Here is a 20,286-nt window from a genome sequence, read left to right on the forward strand (position 1 = left end):
ATCTCGTGTTATCTTGTCACGGCTAAATTGCCCACAATGGCAAGTTCTGGACAAAAGCGCAATATCAAACGCAGATGGAAAGCATCACTCCGATCATGTTGTCCGTACTATCGACAATATGACCTGCCCAAAGATGCATTTCGCGGCATAACCCTTGTTCTCCTCCGCTACAAGTAGGCTTGCTGTGGTCTCAGCCACCAAAATGACACTGCGGACGATGGCCAGGGACTTCGTCGCGTCCGATTGTCGAGTATGAGCCCCCTCGGCCCGAAGCCTTGCAGCGCAGAAACGGGATGAGCTAAAGCTGGTCCAGACATTGGAGGACGACATGAGATGCTCGCATGCTTTTCGAAGTCTCGCAGAAGCTTGCTCGCTGAGACCGCCATCACCCAAAGATTTCAGTCTCGGCCGTATTTCTGAAGTCCGCCGAAACAACACTGCACATTCCACGATCTTTCGGACTCAGGCGCAGATCCCCGCATGAGACAACCCTTAGCATCCAGCAGATGAGCTTTAGACCCAGACACAATTTGTTGGGCTGGGGAAACCTGGGGAGATCTGGGGAAAAGGTGGATCAGTCTTCGGGCATTCTTCTTACGCCGACCGCGGGGGTGCCATTCCCATCACAGGGGCAGCACACACCAGCACTCACTCACCGCGTCGTCCAGTGCCATCATCCGTGCGCTGCTGGGGGCAAGCCGGGGGTGAGTGCGGGGGAGCCGGGATGATATGGCCGCCTGCCGAGCGCTGGAGGCACTACTTAAGCCTCTACGCCCCATGCCTTCGCCCTCTGCCAAGACGACGCCTCCATGCTGCCAAGCACCGATCACGCTCATCCTCCACAATGGCGACACCTTTCGGCACAAAATGTGTCCCCTTCGATAGGCGAGAGTCGCAGTCTGTGCGACAGATGGGGCCCTTTCCCCAGACTGCTGGGTGGGCGGGGGAGACATGCCGCTCGATGCGACTCTGCCAGGTCATGATGGATGGGGTATAATACAGGTCACGACACCCTGCGACAGAGCGCCATTCGGTCCCTCCTTTGGTCCAGCGAGGTCTTGCAACTCTTCAGCTACTCATACACTCCGTTTGCGGTTTCATCCTTGTCGCCCACCCCTCAATCAAAATGATCAAGCAGAGCCCAGACCACATCGACCATGGCGATGGCGAGAGCCATGCTATCGACGAGAAGGCCGCGGCAGTCCAGGTGGACCACACAGGCAGCCATATGAAGACAGACCCAGCCGAGATAGCGCTTGTGCGCAAGCTCGACTGGCGGATCATGGTCAGTACGAACGGGCTGTTCCCGGGAAAAGCGGTGTCGGCATGCTGACGAGCAGTAATAAAACAGCCAACACTGTGCTTCATGTACTTCCTCAACTACATCGATCGGAATGCCTTGGCGTCGGCCCGTTTGAATGGAATAGAGAAGGATCTCGGGATGAGCGGATTCGAATTCAATACCACCATCAGCATGTGAGTTTGTGGCAGTCGGTCGGCTAGCAATCGATGCTAACTCTCTGCCAGCCTGTTTGTGGGATACGTTTTGATGCAGATCCCAAGCAACATGCTCATCACGAAGATCAAGCCCGGCATCTACATGAGCTCATGGATGGTTGTCTGGTATGTGGCATTATCTCAGATTTTCCGCACGATATGAGCACAGACACTGACCGCATCCCACAGGGCTGTGGTATCTGCATGCACCGCTCTTGTTAAGAACTTTGGAGGCCTCGTGGCTTGCCGTTTCTTCCTCGGAATCACAGAAGCGCCTGTGAGTCAATCTATCTGTGCTCGCTAAAAGGCTGCCTTAAGGCACTGACTCGCGTGGCAGTTCTATCCTGGAGCCACATATATGCTATCCATTTTCTACACTCGTCGAGGTAAGTTTGAGTGACGTGTCATAATACATGTGGATCTGAGACTGACGTTAGACAACAGAGGTTGCTACTCGCATCGCCGTCCTGTACTGCGCCCAAATCCTCGCAACGGGCTTCGCAGGTCTGATCGCCGCCGGAGTCTTTGCAGGCATGTCAGGTCTCGGCGGGCTCAAGGGATGGCAGTGGCTGTTCATCATTGAGGGTGCTGTGACGGCCCTTGTCGCGGTGGCTGGCTTCTGGCTCCTCCCCAATACGCCCCTGACTACGCGGTGGCTCACCACGGAAGAGCGCGAGCTCGCACATGCCCGCATGGAGAGAGACCGTGTTGGCGACTCGATTGACGGCCAAGTCAGTGCTTGGGCTGGGCTTAAACAGGCTGCTTCTGACAAGCGGACGTACGTACTCATTCTGGCCCAGCTTGTATTGTCAGTCACTAATAACTCGTCTGCACAGTTGGCTGTTCTGTCTCATGCAAAACTTCCACCTCAGCGCCTGCTCATTCAATAGCTTCTTCCCGACGTAAGTGGATTCGTCATCATGAAAACTTGACCATCTTGCCTAACGCACATTCCACTAGTGTCGTCAAGACTCTCGGCTTCAACACGACCATCACGCTCGTCCTCACATGTCCGCCATTTATCGTCGCTGGCGCCGCCGGTATCTTTACAGGTGCGTCATATCTTGGCCTGGGCTGTCCCCGAACCAATGCCTACCATCCCCATACTGACACATCTCTCTTCCCGAAATATAGGCTGGAGCTCCGGTCGTCACCACGAGCGGACTTGGCACATCACTGGCGGCCTGTGCGTCGCGATTGTCGGCTTTGTCATCGCTGCTAGCTCGCTCAACACCGTGGCCCGCTACATTGCATGCTTCATCTTCCCGATCGGCGCGTACTCTGTCAACTCGGTGATTATCGGCTGGGCGTCATCGACACTTTCGCAGACCAAGGAGAAGAAGGCTGTGAGTTGACACTTCTTGTTCTTACCCCAAGATACAACAAGGACCACTAGCTGACATCAACACTACAGGTTGTCCTCGCAATGACGAATGTCGGTGGCCAGATTGGCTACATATACGGTGCCTACCTGTGGCCCAGCTACGACGAGCCCCGCTACGGCATCGGCTTTGGCGCGTCTGCGGGCTTTGCGCTGCTGTCCATCGGCTGCGCGTGGGTCATCCGGATCTGGCTGAAGCGCGAAAACAAGAAGCTGCTGGCTGCCGCCGAGGAGTCGGGCACGCACGTCAACCTGTACGGCTACTAGGCTTGATGGCTTGAGGCTGAACAGTCGCTTTGGAAGCAGGACCCGCGCACAAGCTGGGTTTCAAGCTGGCCTGCAGGCTGTTGTATCAGAGCCCATGCAGGCACATGTACGGGGTCCAGGTAGCTGCGGTCCTATGGTGCCTTTGCACAAATAATATTCTTTTCCTCGCATACTCGTGTCTGCTGCATGCGTCGTCCCCATGCCCATGAGAGAAAATATGGTCACATACAGAGGTAATGTCCCCATCGTACAACAATACATTCCGCCATCAAAATCAAAACCTCGCTTGCTTGCCCATTTGAAATTGAAACACCAAACAATAGTAGTCATACAAACCCCTCTTCGGCCAAAAGGACTAAAGGAGCACCCTTCTAATTCATCAAGCTGGCCATAACGACAGCACCCAGCCCGACAGCCAGAGCAAACCCAGCGGCCGGCCGCGCCATAGTGCCGTCACTAGACCCGTGGCCTCCGCCTCCGCTGGTGCCGTAGTGGTGAACAGTGCTGCCGCTGCTGCCGCTACCGCCCTTTCCCTTGGTCGCGTCGTCGTCATCGTCGTCGCCGTCTCCACTGCTGCTGGTGCTGGTGCTGCTATCGTCGTCGTCGCTCCGGCCCTGGAGAACGTCGGGCGGGGCGTGCTTGATGAGGATGTTGTTGTCCTTGGCAGCATTGTCAAGACTTGCGATGATCACATGTTAGCCTTGCTGATTGTCAACTTTACAAAATGAGGATAAGAGGGGGGCTACACACGATTCTAGTGAACGGGCTTGCTCGAATGCAACGCTACCACCGCCGCCGACAACGACGACCGCGGGCTCTCTCTTGCTGGCGGCCGCCGTCACTTCGTCGGTGGTGGTAACTTGTACACTGCGCAGCGCGGCGAGTCCGGCAGCAGTGACGTCCTGTGGCCTGGCGACTGCGCTCAGGGGCAGCAGGGCAGCAGATGCACAGATGGAGAGGATGGCTGTCCGGGGGATCATTTTTGGCTTTGCTTTTGGTGTGTATGTGTGGGCTTTGTGTGTGAGGGTGTGTGTTTCTCTCAGGAGACGTTGTGCGATGGGTTAATGATGATATGCACAGTAATGATTTGGAGATGTGGGCTCAATAGAAGATGAATATCTTTGGAATTGTGTAGATGAAGTATCTCGCTAAAATACAGAAAATGGGCAGACGGTGGCACACTTAAATGCTAAGCATCACGCCAAGCACGCAAGACAGGACGACGGAGGTATTCCAAGACGGGAGCCAAAACAAAGACCCTGCAGACGTCAGAGACCCTTAGGTGAACCCCTAGAGCTAGGGGGACTACTACTACAGTACTACCATGGTTGGCCTCCGGTGCTGGGGCAGCTGCAATGATGGATGCCCAGCCCTGAGTCGGCCGCATTGGCAGTGCGGGTGCAGCATCCGGAGCAGATCGTTGCCCCTCGCGAATGGCCTTGCTGATGCTGTGCTGGCCCAGTGGAACGTGTCAGCCGTGCGATGATGTAGTGCCGATCCCTGGAGGGGCGACATTGGGCGAATCAGTGTGCCGCTTAGGGCCGTGACTTCATCGCGGGTGCTGAGCCCTGCCGTGCACTTGCCACTTGGCCCTGCTGAGCCCTGCTGCTGTGGGTTCCACTGTGGGTTCCACTAATTAAGGTAAGGCTTTTAGGACAAGTTGAGTCCCATACGCCCGCCAGAGATCCACAATGCCTGATTGGGCAGGTTCATGGCAGTTCCAGATGTGTACTGTTACTAAAGTAGGCGCAGAAGCCAGGAGAGGCGGTTCTGCCTCATGTGCGAATGTTCCCTGCAAATGTCACTGATAGCATGGCTCGGCAATCAAAACAGGCTCGGCACAGCACACCACCGTTCTGGGTTGCCTCACTCTCAGCCATATTCAATGCCATGCTTCGTGATTCACCACGCACAGCTACGTTTCCGGGTTGTTTGATGCTGACTTGGCCCCCTTGAGAAGGATCGTGACGCCAGGAGATCAAGCAAGTTCACGAGGGTGCTGCACATATGCAGACACGCACACGGTCAGGATCGGAGCCGAATGAGCAGTACTGCATGTAATGCTTTGAAGACACGGAGTCATGCCGATCATTGTGCCGGTTCAGAGTCCGCGCAGTCCCAAGTCCAAGTGATGGTAGTATTATGGATGAATATATACAAACGTCATGCCTCTTGTCGAGCAAGAAGGCATACCACTAGCCATCAACTGCAACCCCAGCTTGCTTTGCCGGACACGCGCCAAAGTCTCAAAACCATGTGTGTGCAGCCACTTTGTTCACCAGGCTCACACGACAACCGCAACTACACTACAACGAGAGCGCACCCGTCGTCACTTGTCGCCATGGTAGCCGTACCCCTGGTCATCAAAGGCATCGATGCTGCCGACGGCGCGGCCCTGGATGACGTCGGGAGGGGCGTCCTTAAGACTGCTTAGCTTCCCGGATTATTCCAGAGACCGCGGGCATTTATTTATGTGTCATGTGTGTGCTTCCATACTTCTTGTGTGTTTGTGTAGAGAGAGAGGATGATGCGGACGTACGATCTCCAGGAGTGACCTTGCTCGGGGGCAACCTCGTCTGCCTGCACTTGGCGAATGGCCGCGGCAGTGTCACCTTGCGGTCTAGCAGCTACCCCTAAGGGGAAGGCAGTCGCGCAAATGAACAAGAGGACTGCCTGAGGGATCATCTTTTCTTGTTTGTGTTGCTGTTTTTGCAGACTTGCTTCGTAGTGGGCGAATTGTCGCTTCTTTCAGGGCGACGTCGAAGCGATGTTTGGCAACGGTGCACAATAAAGAGCAGGACAAGTGCGCTAAAGACTGTGGACAATATATTGCATACATATACAGAGTGAGAGAGGAGGGGCTAGATGCTGGTGCGTTGTCGGCGCTTTAATAGCTATCCACCACGCCTAGCACACAGGCGTACTTAGACCAGAGGGGAGGCACGCCGAGGTGGAAGTTTAACATAGCCCTGGTGGTTTCAGGACCTTTAGGCGCGGGGCAACGGGCATTTTCCTTCAATCAGGCCTATCGCAATGCGAACATGGCGGGTGCCTAGTCCACGGCCCGTCCCTAGTGACAGGGGCGGGTGTGCCCGAGACCAATCGTTGATCCCGTCAGCGCACTCGTCGTGCATTCTTTGCTGCCTGCTGATCGTATGGCTTATCGCCAGCTCGATTATTGTCGGCGCTGATTCTCCGCGTCTTTCAGAAGAAAGCGGAGGGAGGCAGGCCATCTCGCGAATCAGCACGCCGCCCAAAGGCCGTGATCTCATCGGTTGCTGAGCCTTGGGCGCCAATATTACTCTTCGGCCCCCAAGCCCCTGCAGCTCCGCAGTGCCTGTTTAGGCAGGTTGATGGCAGTTTCGAATACGGGGTGGAGGAAACAGGAGAGTCGATTCTGCACCAGAGGCTAATAATTCCCGGCCGTCGATGGCTGGACAGATGATAGAGTGAGTTGCTTAGCAGTTTATCCTAGCATATACCAGGCAGAACAGAGCAAAAGGGCTGCCTACGCCGAATTTTCCTCGGTTGAGCATCCGTCTGCCCCAGCCTGGCAGCCATGATTGTCCTACAAGTCGTCAGTTCATACATTTGCACCATGCGCTCGTGACCTTCTACCATCCTTGGTTGCATCTGCATGGCCTGATCTTGCCGATTTGAACTTACATATTGGCTTGTAATGTGCTTGACCCAAGTCTTTGCTTCTCGTATGTGCCACACGCCGCGAGGACATATGTAAGTTACGGCCTAGAGTATACGTCCTCGTAGGTGAATGGCGATTCGGGGTCATAATCAAGTCTGGCGGGGCTGTAAGCCTTAGTTAGTCCCGTCCTCCAGGGCAAGCCGAGATGAAGCCGCAGGCATTTCCTTACTTGATTTCATCCTGTATGGTTTGTGTCAGTCACGGAAGGTACGCCATCGAATAGCTCTATTAGGACAAAGTGCGACTCACAGGAGACACTTTTCTTGGAGCCGAAAACCGCCACCACATGTCATCCATCTGTAACGTGGTACTAAGTTAGCTTGTGCTACGACGGCCGATATGCTTCTTGGATTGGCAATGATGGTGCTTACCGTGATGGAAAACTCGGAGTGGCCCGGAAATATACCCTCAAGAAGGCGCTGAAGCCCGGTTCGTTTCAAATATCGTATCGACGTTTTCTGGAAGACAGCATGTTGCCTTTTCTCAGTGTCGATGGTCTCCGGGCCGGCTGGGAGGGACTTGTGCAGTTGGCTAGTGGATGATGACACGGCCAAATGCAGTGGCTCTTCGCCCCTAGCCTCGTTGGATCTCGGAAGTTCACCCGGATCGCTTGAATATTTGTTGATGCCGCGTAGATGGTCGACGTGGGTCAGATCCACAAAGTCGTCCTTGTCGCTAGCGTTCGAGCTCCCTGGTACACGTCCCGTACTTTCGGTTTCCAGGCTCGTGTCCTCCGTGGTGGTAGCAGAGACGCGCGCGTCCGCCGTGTCCACATTGGGCTTCGATGTGTTTGGTGCAGACGTGGAGCTCTGCACGGTATCCTCGATGCTTTGTTCGTCAGGGGATCTGGCGTCTCCCATGGTTTGTGTACCCGCGGAGTCACGGATGTTGTTGCCGATGTGGCCAGCCGTAAACTGCGTAGCCTCGCCAGGATCTCTCCTTTGATCCTCGTATTCTATCGCAGTAGCCGAGAAATCAGGCCGTTTTCCCCGTCGCTTGTTCTCCAGAGCTATTTGCTCGCGGGCCGCCTCCTGGATTTCGAGCACTTTCTCGAGCTCTTTCCGAGCAGCAATTTCATCTTTCAGAACGGTCTCTTCCATCACCCGCTTCCAAGACTCTTCATCATCTGTCCCGAACCTCTTATGGCAGTCTTCTTGGCTGGGCATTTCGCCAACATATGTGCCGCAGTACGGGCAACAGCGGCCAGGCAATACCCACACCAAATCCGTGCACTTCGGGCAGCGCTTTCCGGGAACCTGTGAAAAGGAAAAGTCAGCCCTCTGTATCATTTGCGGCATGGCCTTGGACTTTGTGTGACGCACAGTTGCTTCGTTCACGAGATCGCAGCGAGTGCTCTCCGACTTTTGGCGGTTGGTCGCCTGAGGCTTCTTGGCAGTCTCGATCGCCTCGAGAACTTCAACTTCAGCCCGATGATGGGCTGCGGTCAAGGCGTCAGCCTCAGCAGCAGCCTCAGCCTCTTTCCGGATTTCGTCGTCAGCTCTCTCTCGGGCGGCACGCACTAGATCCATGTCTTCTGCGGATTCGTTGGCTGCCTCGTAGGGCTTCTCGTCTGCCTCACTCTCCGGCTCTCCTTTGTCACGCTGCTGGCCCTCCTTGATTTGTCGATGTATCTGCCGCAGTTCGGGCAATGCGCTTGCCTCCCGCTCCGCCGCATGACGCGACCGAATCTCAGCCAAGGCGACCGAGTCGCCAGCAGCACGCGCTCTGGCTTCCTCTTCTTTTCGTGCGACGCTCTCTTCGCGTTCACGTCTGTGGGTCAAGCGGATCTGGTACAATACTTCCATCTCCTCATCGCGCAACTCCTGTTCCGCCTCGGCCAGGCGGTCCGCCTCAATCACGTCAGCGGCTATACGTGCGACATCCACACTCGCATCATCAGTTGCCCCTTGCGCCGTTTCTGTACCTGGGTTGCCCTCTTTGTCTGCCGTATCCTCTTCCCGGGAGAGACTTGCGGCCACTCCTTCGACTGTATCACCTCTCTGCTCCAGCTCTCCCGGCAAGCTTGGGTGGTCATCAGCCATTCCTGTATTAAACGAGTCGTCCGCCATTTCAGGCAGCGGTTGGCGGCCTTCTGGAAACTCCCGAAGGGCGTCCAGGATGTCTTCGAGCTTCTGATTGCTGTCCATGTACATCCTGGCAAGTTCTCTTTGTCTGTTGGAAAGATTGGACTGAGGGGGTGATTGACCTTCGGCAATACTAGACATCATGCCGTGACGACCAGATAGTAGTTGTGGCTCCCCGGGGTTTTCCCAGTCCTCATCCACATCTATATCCTCACTGGGACCACCTGAATGCAGTGACCACGTTATTGAGCTCGCAACGGAAGCTGGCCCTGCGGCGTTAGAACCTGGACCATCCTCGAGCTCATCCTCCTCATTCTCCCTCGGTACTGCGAAAATGGCCACCTGCTCCAGATGGGCGGCCACATGCCTCCTGAATCGGCTAGTTGTGACTGATATGCCCTTGTTCTCGGGCCCATATCGTGTCCCGGCCGGATCGAGCTTAGCAACGAGTGCAGTGCCCCAATCGTCACAGAATGGACAGTCGCTGCTGCGGAACCTCGTGATTGAGATTCTGCCAGATGAGAGAAGCCCACTGATCATATGTTCCGGGACTGTGCTATGAGCCTGACTGACGTGTCGTCGAAGTGAGGACTCGGAGAAACTCTCGGACGAAGAGACACAAAGGCTACATGTATATCGTGTCAGGTGCTCTGCCAACTCATGCTCGAACCAGCGACTACGGTCGCCAAACATCTTGTCACAACCCGCGGTACACGAGTACGCCTTGAGGTCTCGGAACGCGTGTCTCTGCCAGCCACGCTCCGTGAGAAAGTCCTGAAATGTTCGACAGATCGGACACTCGAACGGATCACCGTCCGGTGACAAGGTCGCCAGGCGTGGGAGGGACAAGGTCATCTTGCCACCGCTGACTGTAGAGGCCGTCATCTGAGAGACTGCGTCGTCTTCATCAATCTCACAAGTGTAGTTCCCGGTGTCCAAGAGTACAGGCTGGACGAACGTCGTGGCTTTGCTCGATACCAGCTCAGTCCGGGCAGCGCGGGATCCTGTTGGCCGGTTCTCTTCTTCATGTTCGTGTGATAGTCGTGTCTTGTGGTCTCGGCAGTATTTGAAGAACTGTCGTCTCTTGGCATTCGCAGCTCCCAAGGACTTGAGTATTGCCGGGGAGAGTTTGGGATACTTTTCTCGTAAATGGCTCACGTCGAGGATATCTGTGAAGGTCGTGTCCGAATGCTGGAGGGCGTGCTTGAATCGGTCGCGAGGGCCCGCTTTGCGAATCAATACAGCGATGCGGAACAGCGATCTCAGATATTCAGAAATGATCCCAAGGAGCGAGGTGGCCTCTGCTGAGGCATCCAGCTCCGCTTCATCAGGGATCTCAGCCCCGTCGTTTGGTTTCACGGCGAACTCGTCTCCTTGAGCCTGGTCGACCGTTTCCGCCGGCAAAGTGTCGTTTGCCCATCCGCTATCAGGCATGGTATGGGGATGCCCATTTTCCCCTTCGCCAACTCCGAAACATTCTGCCACTTTGTTTGGTCAACACAGGTAGACTGGGGACGCTGGAGCATGACAAAGCATGGGACTTACATCCCGAGACGGCTTCCGTTAGGTTATCGAGGACCTCGCAGATCCTCTCGCTTGTCTCTGGGGCATCGAGAAGCCGATAGTCCAACGAGAGCTTTGCCGTGGCCGGGAGCAACGCCCCTAGCTGTCCAGCCCACAGCGTGAATCGCTCCAGCGCATCGTTCACGTCGATAGCCGGTGAATGAGCTCCTTCTTCTGTGGCAGACTGACGCTCATGATCGGCGATTGCGCTGCGGAGGAGCTCTCGAATGCGTATTGCACGATCCGAAATCGTGCTTGTTGTGGGGAGTTAGGACCCGTCAGGAGCGGACGGTGTCGTCTCCATGCTGAGGGTTCCTCGTGCGAGATCGCGCACATTGAGACGATGTCAACACGGCCAGGATACCTTGGTCAGCCTCGATCGCATGAAATGCTTCTGTGCAAGGTGCAAGCAACTTGGCCAACCTGCCCCTCACGACCTGCAGGTATCCAGATGGATAGATGTACAGTATCAGTGGGAAGGTACCCTGGTCATCGACAACCCCCCGCACCTGCCGGTCCAACACGTCCGGCCACAGCCACAGCCTTGTCTGTTCTGACCACCGACCTGTTCCCATCTTGACCTCTCTCACACATTCCTCACCGATCCGCCGACTTCTCGTTCAATGTCTGGCTTTGAAGTCGCCGGGGTGGTCCTTGGGGCCTTTCCACTGGCGATTGCGGCCATCGATGCATACAAGCGCATATCGCTCAAGGTGGCGGCATGGAGGGAGCTACGCACCATCTGGCTGCGGTGCTCCGAGGATCTGAAGAACGAACAGCTCGCTTTCAAGCGCCACCTGAAGCTGCTCGTCTTGCCCCTGGTTGTGGATCCAAAGTCTGCAACGGAGTTGTTGAACGACCCGACAGGGAGACGATGGAGCGACGCGGATGTAGCCGATCTGCTGGAGAGCAAGCTTGGAGAGGCCCATGATCTCTATCTCAGCTACGTGCGTCGCATGCACGAGACGCTCGAGGAGCTCCGTAACGATATGCAGATCGACTCGGATCTCATCCAAGACAAAATGACTACGCAGGTGAGATACAGCGACGTCTAGATTGAACCTCAAAGAGCAAAGCTGACCTTACGAGAAGCCTGCAGCCCGGAGTCGCGTCAAGCTGCCTATGAACAAAGACGAGAAAAGACTCCAGATGTTCAAGATGAAGTTTCTCCAGGGCGAGAGCAACCGCAAGCGGCTTTTGAAGCAGCTCAGAGACTGCAATGAGAAGTTATGGAGTGAGCCATCGACCTCCTGAATCTTATTGCTTTCGTTGTGGTCTTTTGTCATTTCTTCTTAACAATTCTAGAGACTGACAATACCCCGCAGAACTGCTAGACTCGAGTGAGAAGGACGCACGCCTGACAACAACTATGGAAGCGGCGCGAGTCGTCGCAGCCGCAGACGCATCCCTCTGCAAGTTCTGGAAGACCGCCACGGCCTTCTTCCGAGCCCTTGCCGCGGCCTATAGCTGCCAATGCAAGAGATCACACGCCGCGAGGCTCCTCTTGCAGCACCGTGCATCCTGCAAGACGGATGCAAAGTTCCAGATGGTCTTCCCGCTCGAGTCGACGCAGGAGACACCGGATCCCTGGGCGGCTTGTACGACGACGATCGAGGAGACCACTAACAAGCCTCTAGTCGCGGAGAGCCGCGTGCTGGTCGAGACCAGGAAAGTCTGGCAGGCGGGCGGCAACGTCCAGACCCTGTCGGCTCTTAAGGCCAGCATTTCCAAACCGCACCACCACCACCACCATCACCAGCATCCACGGACGACCGGGGCGACGACGATGACAACGATAACGACCGTTCATAGATCCAAAGTCCAGTTCACGCCGACCATCTCCCTCACGGTGCCACAGGACGGCCTCACAGCAGGGAGGCAGGGAGTCCGCCCAATAACCCACCTCTGCGAGTCCCTTGCCTCCGCAGCAGCTGCCGACCCGGACTGCCGCGAGTACCTGCACCACCCAGAAGAAGACCGGAGGTACTGCATCTCTTCCATCGCCAGGCACACCGAGATGCCACACACGATTACACTGGGACAAGTCCTGTCTGGCGACGCGGGGACACCCCTTCCGAGCCGGAGGGAGACCTTTGCCATCGCGTTCGTCCTGGCCTCGTCGCTTCTCCAGCTGCAAGACTCGCCCTGGCTAGCTGCCAACGGGCCTCGCTGCTTCGACAAGTCGTCCATCGTGTTTGCAGAAGACCCTGCAAAGCCATACCGTCCACTCTTCGACCAGCCTTACATCCCCCGAGACTTTGGCCCCTTACCTCCGTCTGAAGCCCAATCTGGAGGAGACAGCTCCACCGCCTCAGCAGCCCTTGCCCGTCTCGGCATCACCCTGCTAGAGCTGTGCTTCCGGTCCCCCCTCGAGCGCCAGCACGACCGCGAGATTCTCGGCCCCGGCGCCAACGCCCAGCAGCGCGACGCCCTCGACTTCATGGCCGCCGCCGAGTGGCTCAAGGGCGTCGCGGACGAGGCCGGGCCCGAGTACGCCGCCGTCGTGAAATGGTGCCTGCTAGACAACCGCATCGCGCCGGCGGACCGGTGGCGCGAGGAGATGCTCAGGCAGGTCGTCCGGCCGTTGCAGCGGTGTCTCGAGTGCTTCAGCGCGGGTGGTGTAACGGCTTGAGGGTTTGGAGTGGCGAAATAAGCGCAAAATGTACTCAAGACACTTCGGGTGAGGCCGCTGGGCGATAGACTAATTAGACCAGACTCGATAGTTGTTCTGATACCCCATTTTGGCATTGCTCTAACCTGTATGGCATCTCGCTTCTAAATCGACAAACTGCATGTCCCTTTTATTGACGGACTACGGCCTCTAGTTCTTCAGGGCAGGAACGTACTTCTCCTCGAGCAGCCTCTTGAGCACTGCCGCCGCGTTCTGCGGATTGATCCGCTCTTCCAAGCCCAGCCTGACCATCTGCCCCACGAGGAACATGAGTTTGCCTTCGGGGTATTTCTTGTAGTCGGCGAACTGCTTGACAACGTGCTCTTGCCCCTCGACAGCCTGGTCTGCGAGAGCCTCGTACTCGGCCTCGGAAAGCTCTTTGAACCAGAGTCCCTCCTTCTCAATCAGGTCCTCCACACTGGCGTACTCGGCGGGGATCGTGCCGCGGAAAACGACCCAGAGTAGCTCCTTCGCAATTTTAGCCGTTACATCTCCGCTGTGCAGGAAGAATATGATATCAGCGAGGTGGTCAATAGGCACACGCTGGCATTGCCCATCTTCAGTAAACCCGAGCTGCTGGTCTTCTGGGTCTGCTTTGTCGGCCGTGAGCCTGCCAAGTTCGTGAAGTGTCCAATTGGCTGCGAGCTGGAAGCATGCCGTGTCCTTGCCAGCGTCGCGGTTGGGCCGTGACTCCAGGCGCTGCCTGAGAGCATCCACTACGTTCCAGAAGTATTCCACCCGCATGCCGCCATCAATAGCAACAAGTGACAATGCGTCCTTTGGGCTGAGCTCGAACGTGTCGATGAGCTCGTTCACCTCGACGTCCGGCAGCTGACCCAGTGTCTCTCGCAAATGTGCGACCAGATCGTCGCCAATGACAACCGGCGCGAGGTCGGGATCCGGCATGTATCGGTAGTCGACTTCTCCTTCTTTACCACGGAGACGGCGAGTCTCTGTGGCGCCAATGGACCAGCCTCGTGTCTCGCCCTCGATCTTGCCACCGCTCTCCAGAACGGCAATCTGCCGGTCACGCTCCGCAATGATTGCGTCCTCCACTGCTTTGAAACTGCTGAGGTTCTTGATCTCGGTCCGCTGCCCTAGTGGCGCAGAAGGGTCTCCAGTGCGACGGACGGACACATTGACGTCGGCACGCAGTCCTCCTGCTTCCATACCCGAGACGCAGGCATCCGTAGCATTTAGGATTGTCTGGACTTTCCGCACAAAGGCAGCAGCCGTTGCAGGGTGGTGGATATCCGGGTGGGTGATGATTTCGATCAGTGGTGCGCCTACACGGTTGAAGTCGATCCAGTGCACCTTGTCCGGCTGCGCAAGCGTCTTTGCTGTATCCTGCTCCATTTGTACTTGCTTTATGCCAACCTTGAGCCCATTCTCGTCCTCGGCAGCAATACCATCGCGAGGCTGCAAGTCAATGTAGCCATTCCGCGCGAATGGTTCGTAGTACTGGGTGATCTGATAGCCCGAAGGCTGATCCCAGTGGAAATAGTGCTTGCGATCGAAGCGGCTGGTGGGTTGTATTTCGCAGTTGAGCGCGAGGGCTGCTCTCAAAGCTGGGATCAGAGTCTCCTTCTGGAAGATTGGCTGGCTGCCAGGGGTAGCGAGGTCGAAGTACGCGACATGTGTATTGGGGTTGTCGTTGAAGGAGGTAGCGGCAGGCGAGAAGAGCTTGCGTGGGGTATTGAGCTGGGCATGTATCTCGATGCCCACGGTCAGCTCCCAGCCGGGAACGACCTGGTTGCTGGCATTCTTCTTCTTCTTCTTGCCTGAAGCCTTGAGCTGCTTGGCTTCTTCTTTGAGTTGTTTCCGGAGGGGAACGTGGGCAGGGCCCGTTGGTGTGTTCGTCGTGGCAGCTGCAGCACTCTGAAGAAGTCGCCGAGGGGTCGCGTGGAAACCAAGATTGGTGGAGATGCACGGAGCGGTCCTGCTGCAAGAGGCCTGTGGTGCTCGAGGTCGCAACAGACAGCCTGCGGTGGGAAGGCTGCCATGTAGCAGGTAGCGCCTGAGTGTCGCAGGAGGCAAACGCGCCATGGCGGGCGACCACTGGTGCCGAGATATTTGCATGTGTGATTGCGGCCCGATCTTCTCAAGCTCCAGTAGCTTTGGTCTGGTGTTGAAGTGGTTCGCGGCCAGAAAAATCTGCTTATGTCAGCGAGTGCCCCATGGACAATGGACATGGAGCCTCGGCGCCAGAGCCGTTTCGTTGAAGCTTGCTGGGGCTCATTCGTCTAACTTCCTGACTGTAACGCCCAGCTTGAAACCAAGGCTCCAGAATTGCCGCTGCTACAGCATTAGCTGCCTGCAGTCGAGGCGCCGATATATAAATGAGAAGCCGACGTGGCTTTGCAGGATTGGCAGCCTGACTGATGACCAGGCAGGAGATGCCATAGCCGAAACTCAAGGTGGAGGGCAGCTGCTGCATCGCTGCGAGGCCGAGTGGTGGTGACGGGTGTGCCACACCAGCCGCCCGCGTGCATAATCGGTCGCCCTGCCGTGCCGGGCAGGCTCTGTGCTGCAGCTTGTCTTGCTTGGCTGGGGGTTTGGACAATGTCTCGTCATGGTGTCTCTGTGCTGATGCAGAGTCGCATGATGCGCAAGCTGCCCATCCTCTGCGGCACTGGAGGGAGCGAGGGATGCACACGCACCCGCCCTCGGGCTGTTGCTTCCTTTTCTCAACCGCCAAACCTGCTGCTGCTGCTCCTGCCATCCTGTGACGTGCCTTTTCCACCTCATCGCCCAAGCCAAGATCCCAACCACCAGTCCTCGTCCTTGGTGCATTGCATCGACTTTGCCCGCCGCGGCTGTCAGCTCCGTACGGCCCGAGCCTCTCCAGTGTACCGCATCTCGGTTTCCTCCTCGCTTGTGACTTGTGACACGCGTCCCAGCAGTGGTTCTCTAGACTGCTTCTCCAAACTGTCCTTCGGATCAGCCAGCAACGTTTTCGCATCCGTCCCAAATAGTTCGTCCCGGGTCACACTTTTCATGCTTGTGTGCACGGCTGCAGTACTCTGAGCCCAACGGTTCGGGCAAGATGGGCTCAGTGTTGCCAGTGTCACACGGCACAGCGGCCCTTGGCCAGGGCGCCCTCGGATCTGGTCCGCAGGCCGTACATTCTCCTGTCAGCGCCAGTGAAAGCGAAGAGAGCTCCTCAGATGACGCCGAGCAGCCAGTCCAGGACACGAGGACAACTGAAGAAGAGGTCGTCCAGGGCCCGGCGCAGGGGCCAGAAAACACAGCCGAACCCATCTCCATAAAGTCTCATGCTGTGCCAGAAGATGAGCCACTCCCGTCAAAACCTATGCAAAATGGACAGGCTGAAGGACAGTTTTCTGGGTCTTGGGGTTCGAGCGACGGCACAATGACCTACGAACAGCCTGGGAGTCCAGTCAGCTCGAGGATCGTGGATCACGCACATGGCAGGGGACGAGGGAGGGGACAAACAAGAACAAAGAGAGTGCCTCCCAGGCAGCTACAGCCACTGAATGTCTTGGACCAAGAACCGCAACATGCGCCGCCGAGAGTATTCCAGCAGTACCCAGGCCGGCCACCTTACGGCTCGCCGACGATGTTGAAAGCCACCTGCTCGCCACTGAGTCAGAAGAGCTCGATTGCCTCGAGTCCCCACCACGATGAGTTGTTCGACACGATGAGTCCTCACAGCACAGCCGGGAGCATGAGCCCGGGATACGTCCACGGCCACATATATGGCCGGCCGCCGTCATCGTCTGGTAGCATGAATAGAGGGCCAATGCTCAGGACGCCTTCTAGGTCTCAAGGTCCACATCCCAACATGCCATTCCAGCAACACAGCCCTGCCCAGTCCATAGTCGGGTACCCGAGCAGCTTCATCCATCTGAACGACCACAGACATGCGATCGAGCCCATCAGCCCACCGCCAACTGGTTACAGTTTGCTTGCATCGAAGCTTGCAGCCAGGTTCCCCGACGGGCAAGGCTTGCCAATCCAGCCTTTGTACAGGAGATTCGGGAAGCTCACTCACCGCATGCTCCTCCATCTACAGGATGAGATATGTCAGCTAGAGGATCAGCTTCACGGCGTAGATGACGCTGGGGCTCACAACCGGCAGATGTATCCGGGGCATATCTCGCCCGAGTCCAGGCGGGCCGAGGAGAGTGCCAACGGGGAGCTGTACCAGCACAAGACTCATCTGCTAGGCCAAATTGGATTCAAGCTTGAGCTTTACAGTAAGTGAGGCCGCAAAGACACGGTTCACTTCAGACCCAGATACGCGGGGCACTGACCAGTCCGCAGACAATCTACTCAAGTCGTTTCATACAACTCAGGATATGCCAAGCGCCAGCGTTGATGATGTACACGACTACCGCACATTCCTCAACGACGAAACGCCCATCGACGAGCTGGAGACGCGATTTCTCGACCATGTTGACGATTTGCTGTGTTTTCCAGTTGGCGACTATGGTGTACGAAACGACGAAGATGTCTCTGCAACCCCTGTGCAAGGTAAAAGCCCTCCGCAATTTTACACCATCAACCGCGCACCGCCGGGCAAGATGAGCTCTGGGCAAGGGTCAAGTAGCTCGGGCGGGCGCGTCGACGAACCTGGTTCATCGGCCAACGAGCTCGTCGCAGCACTCGGCGCCGTATCAGTCTCGATACTCGTGCCAGTGCTGGCCTTTTTGATTGTGCCTGGTTTCATTGGCCGGCTGGTTGTGTCGCTTCTCGTTGGGGTGGGCGTCGTGATGGCCCTCGTCAACTCACAGTATACGGCCCTTCCGCAAGCTCGGCAAGCCATGATGCTTGTCGCCTGCTATGGGACTGTCATGGCGATCCTGGCAGGCGTCGTTGCTTAGCGATGAGGAAAGGAGGGATGAGGCAGCAGCAGCAAGCCCCGGCGGGCTCAGCCTGGCTGCGCCGGGTCAAGGAAGATTTCAGCGTGGAGTTTGGAGCCAAATTTCGTTCACAGATGAAAATTGATTTTGTTTTATTCGTCTGATCGACGAGTCGTTGGCTGGCCTGTCAGGCTTGATGCACACGTGTGAGGTCGCCTAGCGTGCTTGGAACCCATGTCCGATCTCTTGCGGATCCTCGAGGCTTGTACACTTCTGGACAATGCAGGACAGGAAGCCCGCACGTACATGATGGGTTAGGAATTACGGTCTGGACCTCGACTGAGGGCTCCTGCCAGGGGCAGTGCTGTACACCAAAAACGTGGCTGAAGCTGGGCTGGTCCTGAGGCTTGCCAGGGTTGGATTGTGGGCATCACAAGATGGTCTAGCTCCGGCGATAGCGATGAGGAGAAGAGGGGTCCTGCTCAGACACGGCATTGCATTGCAGCTCGGCCAGCCCGAGGAGGACAAGGACGTGCCGAAAGGCTTATGCGCTGCCAGCACCCGTCTGTTGTCACCGACTTAGACTGCATCTACTGGCCACGGTCAGGCTGTTCCACAACCACTTGGTAGTACTGGCGTGGAGTGCAAAGAGAGTCCCTGGTGTGACGTGTGTGTATTACCCCCCACCCGGAGGGAGGGGTCTGCACGCCGTCTGTTGCGGTACTTTCGAGACAGAGCTAAGGCAGGGCGGGCACGAGAGCCAAGAAGCTTGTTTGCTGCACAAAGACGCGCGTCGAGACCATAGACCTGTGTCGTCGGGAGCACGGCGATGATAGTTCAGGGCGCTATACACTGTCAGACGAACGGCAGACGTGCAATGACGACAGTCGGCGCAGGGATCGTGACCGGGACGCTGCACAATCCAGGGACTTTGCCATGATGTGCTGAGCTTATCGGCGGGAGAACGCTGGAGGAATGCTGGCCGGGGAACCCAATTCAGTGGGGGCTGCGAGCATCTGAAGCCCCATTGCCTGCCCACCCTGGCGTCACACCTGGCCCGGCCACCTCGTGCTTCCAAGGTAGAGGCGCACGCCCAGCCAAGAAGTGGTTGCTTGCAGCTAGAGCTCCAGCTTCAGCCTAGCTCGGTCGATAGTGGCAGGACCCCTCATCACGACAACGGGGGCAGGCACCGCAGGCCTCCGCCCCTTCCAAGCTCCCATGGCGTATATAGATTGTCCTCGTCCTCCGTCTTGCCCCTAGACCTTTCTCCCTTCTGCCCCTTCCATAACCATCCTTCTCCATACTCAGCCTTCTTTGCCACACAAGAACTCTTCGTTCACCCCCTCACCACTACAGCAATGGATTTCCTCAAGAAGGCCGCGGACAGCATGAGCGGCAGCCACAACAACGCCAACACCGCTGGCGGTGCCGCCCAGCCTGCCGACGGCACGGCTGCCCCGGCCCAGCAGAAGGACTACGGTGACAAGAGTGAGTTTTGTCTTTCTCCCCCAAGAATAAACTCCTCTTCTTGCTCTCTAGGGTGGACGTGTCATAATGGACAAGAGCCCACCCATGCATGACATCATGCCTATCCCCTGAGGTCCACTCGCTGACACTCTCCCTCGCAGTTGCCGACCAGCTCTTCAACCGCTCCGGCTACGGCAACAAGGTCTCGGAGTCCAACCGCGAGAAGATTACCGACTTTGCCCGCGAGCAGTACGAGAAGCAGACTGGGTAGGTCTTATCTCTTCCCTTTCCGTCACCACCAAGTTGGATCAACCAGACCACGTCCGAATTGACCCCACATACATCTCCACCTTCCAAATATTGCCTGCCAGGATACCCATATTACGACGAACGATGAGCACATCACTAACAAGATGACTTCTGGCACAACAGCAAGAAGGTCGACCCCAAGTACTCCAACTAGAGCATGCCTGGAGGTGATTTCTCTTTGACGAATCAGATATGATATCCCACGCTTAACGAATGATAGCGTCGCTGCAGGCAATGACCCTCCTTTCAGAGGCTAGTCTGGCAGACAATAAGAATAAATAATGAAATAATTCCCACATATCGCTTCGCCCTCAATTCCCATTCCCCATGATTGAATACGTGCAGGCAGTCCTTTTCAGCATCTCTCACGCACGTCCATTTCCTAAACGAAGATGCTGCCACGGTTCCATATACTTCTTGCGCAGACCACTTTCACGGAAGCACCGAACAAGCCACTACACATTTACGGGTTAGAGTAAGCACAATCATCAGAGTCACGAAATTTGCCAGTGCAATCT

At 56.5% G+C, this 20,286-nt stretch overlaps 8 protein-coding genes across 8 annotated transcripts; 4 read left to right on the forward strand and 4 right to left on the reverse strand.

The window, feature by feature from the left end:
- Window positions 1–824: 824 nt before the first annotated feature.
- Window positions 825–3,553, forward strand: B0I36DRAFT_324638 (major facilitator superfamily domain-containing protein). The gene is made up of 10 exons (XM_046154131.1): window positions 825–1,285; window positions 1,352–1,476; window positions 1,528–1,623; window positions 1,687–1,774; window positions 1,835–1,883; window positions 1,942–2,275; window positions 2,334–2,399; window positions 2,458–2,549; window positions 2,632–2,843; window positions 2,912–3,553. Exons 1-10 carry the CDS (start codon window positions 1,127–1,129, stop codon window positions 3,143–3,145), a joined length of 1,455 nt encoding a protein of 484 aa, XP_046011125.1. The 5' UTR covers window positions 825–1,126; the 3' UTR covers window positions 3,146–3,553.
- A 133-nt stretch (window positions 3,554–3,686) lies between these two features.
- On the reverse strand, window positions 3,687–4,313 carry B0I36DRAFT_324639 (uncharacterized protein). Its single transcript, XM_046154132.1, has one exon. It carries the CDS (start codon window positions 4,123–4,125, stop codon window positions 3,841–3,843), a length of 285 nt encoding a protein of 94 aa, XP_046011126.1. The 5' UTR covers window positions 4,126–4,313; the 3' UTR covers window positions 3,687–3,840.
- A 2,572-nt stretch (window positions 4,314–6,885) lies between these two features.
- On the reverse strand, window positions 6,886–10,366 carry B0I36DRAFT_363460 (uncharacterized protein; the record flags this gene model as incomplete). The annotated part of the gene is made up of 5 exons (XM_046158809.1): window positions 6,886–6,952; window positions 7,018–7,028; window positions 7,098–7,145; window positions 7,220–8,104; window positions 8,171–10,366. 5 exons carry the CDS (start codon window positions 10,364–10,366, stop codon window positions 6,886–6,888), a joined length of 3,207 nt encoding a protein of 1,068 aa, XP_046011127.1.
- A 714-nt stretch (window positions 10,367–11,080) lies between these two features.
- Window positions 11,081–13,222, forward strand: B0I36DRAFT_126522 (uncharacterized protein). The gene is made up of 3 exons (XM_046148129.1): window positions 11,081–11,529; window positions 11,588–11,729; window positions 11,821–13,222. Exons 1-3 carry the CDS (start codon window positions 11,119–11,121, stop codon window positions 13,125–13,127), a joined length of 1,860 nt encoding a protein of 619 aa, XP_046011128.1. The 5' UTR covers window positions 11,081–11,118; the 3' UTR covers window positions 13,128–13,222.
- Window positions 13,223–13,316: 94 nt separating this feature from the next.
- On the reverse strand, window positions 13,317–15,212 carry B0I36DRAFT_349832 (Glutamyl-tRNA amidotransferase subunit B, mitochondrial; the record flags this gene model as incomplete). The annotated part of the gene is made up of 1 exon (XM_046156837.1): window positions 13,317–15,212. The coding sequence occupies one exon, from the start codon at window positions 15,210–15,212 to the stop codon at window positions 13,317–13,319; it is 1,896 nt and encodes a 631-aa protein (XP_046011129.1).
- Window positions 15,213–16,971: 1,759 nt separating this feature from the next.
- B0I36DRAFT_363463 (uncharacterized protein) lies at window positions 16,972–18,013 on the forward strand (the record flags this gene model as incomplete). Its single annotated transcript, XM_046158810.1, has 2 exons — window positions 16,972–17,386; window positions 17,454–18,013. The coding sequence occupies 2 exons, from the start codon at window positions 16,972–16,974 to the stop codon at window positions 18,011–18,013; spliced, it is 975 nt and encodes a 324-aa protein (XP_046011130.1).
- A 161-nt stretch (window positions 18,014–18,174) lies between these two features.
- B0I36DRAFT_324648 (uncharacterized protein) lies at window positions 18,175–18,742 on the reverse strand. The gene has a single exon (XM_046154133.1). It carries the CDS (start codon window positions 18,485–18,487, stop codon window positions 18,314–18,316), a length of 174 nt encoding a protein of 57 aa, XP_046011131.1. The 5' UTR covers window positions 18,488–18,742; the 3' UTR covers window positions 18,175–18,313.
- A 429-nt stretch (window positions 18,743–19,171) lies between these two features.
- Window positions 19,172–20,066, forward strand: B0I36DRAFT_324649 (uncharacterized protein). The gene is made up of 3 exons (XM_046154134.1): window positions 19,172–19,480; window positions 19,621–19,726; window positions 19,892–20,066. The coding sequence occupies exons 1-3, from the start codon at window positions 19,351–19,353 to the stop codon at window positions 19,920–19,922; spliced, it is 267 nt and encodes an 88-aa protein (XP_046011132.1). The 5' UTR covers window positions 19,172–19,350; the 3' UTR covers window positions 19,923–20,066.
- Window positions 20,067–20,286: the final 220 nt, after the last annotated feature.

Source organism: Microdochium trichocladiopsis (genome assembly GCF_020744255.1).
Source record: "Microdochium trichocladiopsis strain MPI-CAGE-CH-0230 chromosome Unknown B0I36scaffold_6, whole genome shotgun sequence".
Taxonomy (NCBI): domain Eukaryota; kingdom Fungi; phylum Ascomycota; class Sordariomycetes; order Xylariales; family Microdochiaceae; genus Microdochium; species Microdochium trichocladiopsis.

Coding starts and splice junctions, on each gene's coding strand:
- B0I36DRAFT_126522 (XM_046148129.1), top strand. CDS start 11,119: ATGTCTGGCTTTGAAGTCGCCGGGGTGGTCCTTGGGGCCTTTCCACTG. Junction 11,530..11,587: donor AAGACAAAATGACTACGCAG/GTGAGATACAGC, acceptor CCTTACGAGAAG/CCTGCAGCCCGGAGTCGCGT. Junction 11,730..11,820: donor CTGCAATGAGAAGTTATGGA/GTGAGCCATCGA, acceptor AATACCCCGCAG/AACTGCTAGACTCGAGTGAG.
- B0I36DRAFT_324638 (XM_046154131.1), top strand. CDS start 1,127: ATGATCAAGCAGAGCCCAGACCACATCGACCATGGCGATGGCGAGAGC. Junction 2,276..2,333: donor GCTGCTTCTGACAAGCGGAC/GTACGTACTCAT, acceptor TCGTCTGCACAG/TTGGCTGTTCTGTCTCATGC. Junction 2,550..2,631: donor CGCCGCCGGTATCTTTACAG/GTGCGTCATATC, acceptor CCCGAAATATAG/GCTGGAGCTCCGGTCGTCAC.
- B0I36DRAFT_324639 (XM_046154132.1), bottom strand. CDS start 4,125: ATGATCCCCCGGACAGCCATCCTCTCCATCTGTGCATCTGCTGCCCTG.
- B0I36DRAFT_324649 (XM_046154134.1), top strand. CDS start 19,351: ATGGATTTCCTCAAGAAGGCCGCGGACAGCATGAGCGGCAGCCACAAC. Junction 19,481..19,620: donor GAAGGACTACGGTGACAAGA/GTGAGTTTTGTC, acceptor TCTCCCTCGCAG/TTGCCGACCAGCTCTTCAAC. Junction 19,727..19,891: donor CAGTACGAGAAGCAGACTGG/GTAGGTCTTATC, acceptor CTGGCACAACAG/CAAGAAGGTCGACCCCAAGT.
- B0I36DRAFT_324648 (XM_046154133.1), bottom strand. CDS start 18,487: ATGCCGTGTCTGAGCAGGACCCCTCTTCTCCTCATCGCTATCGCCGGA.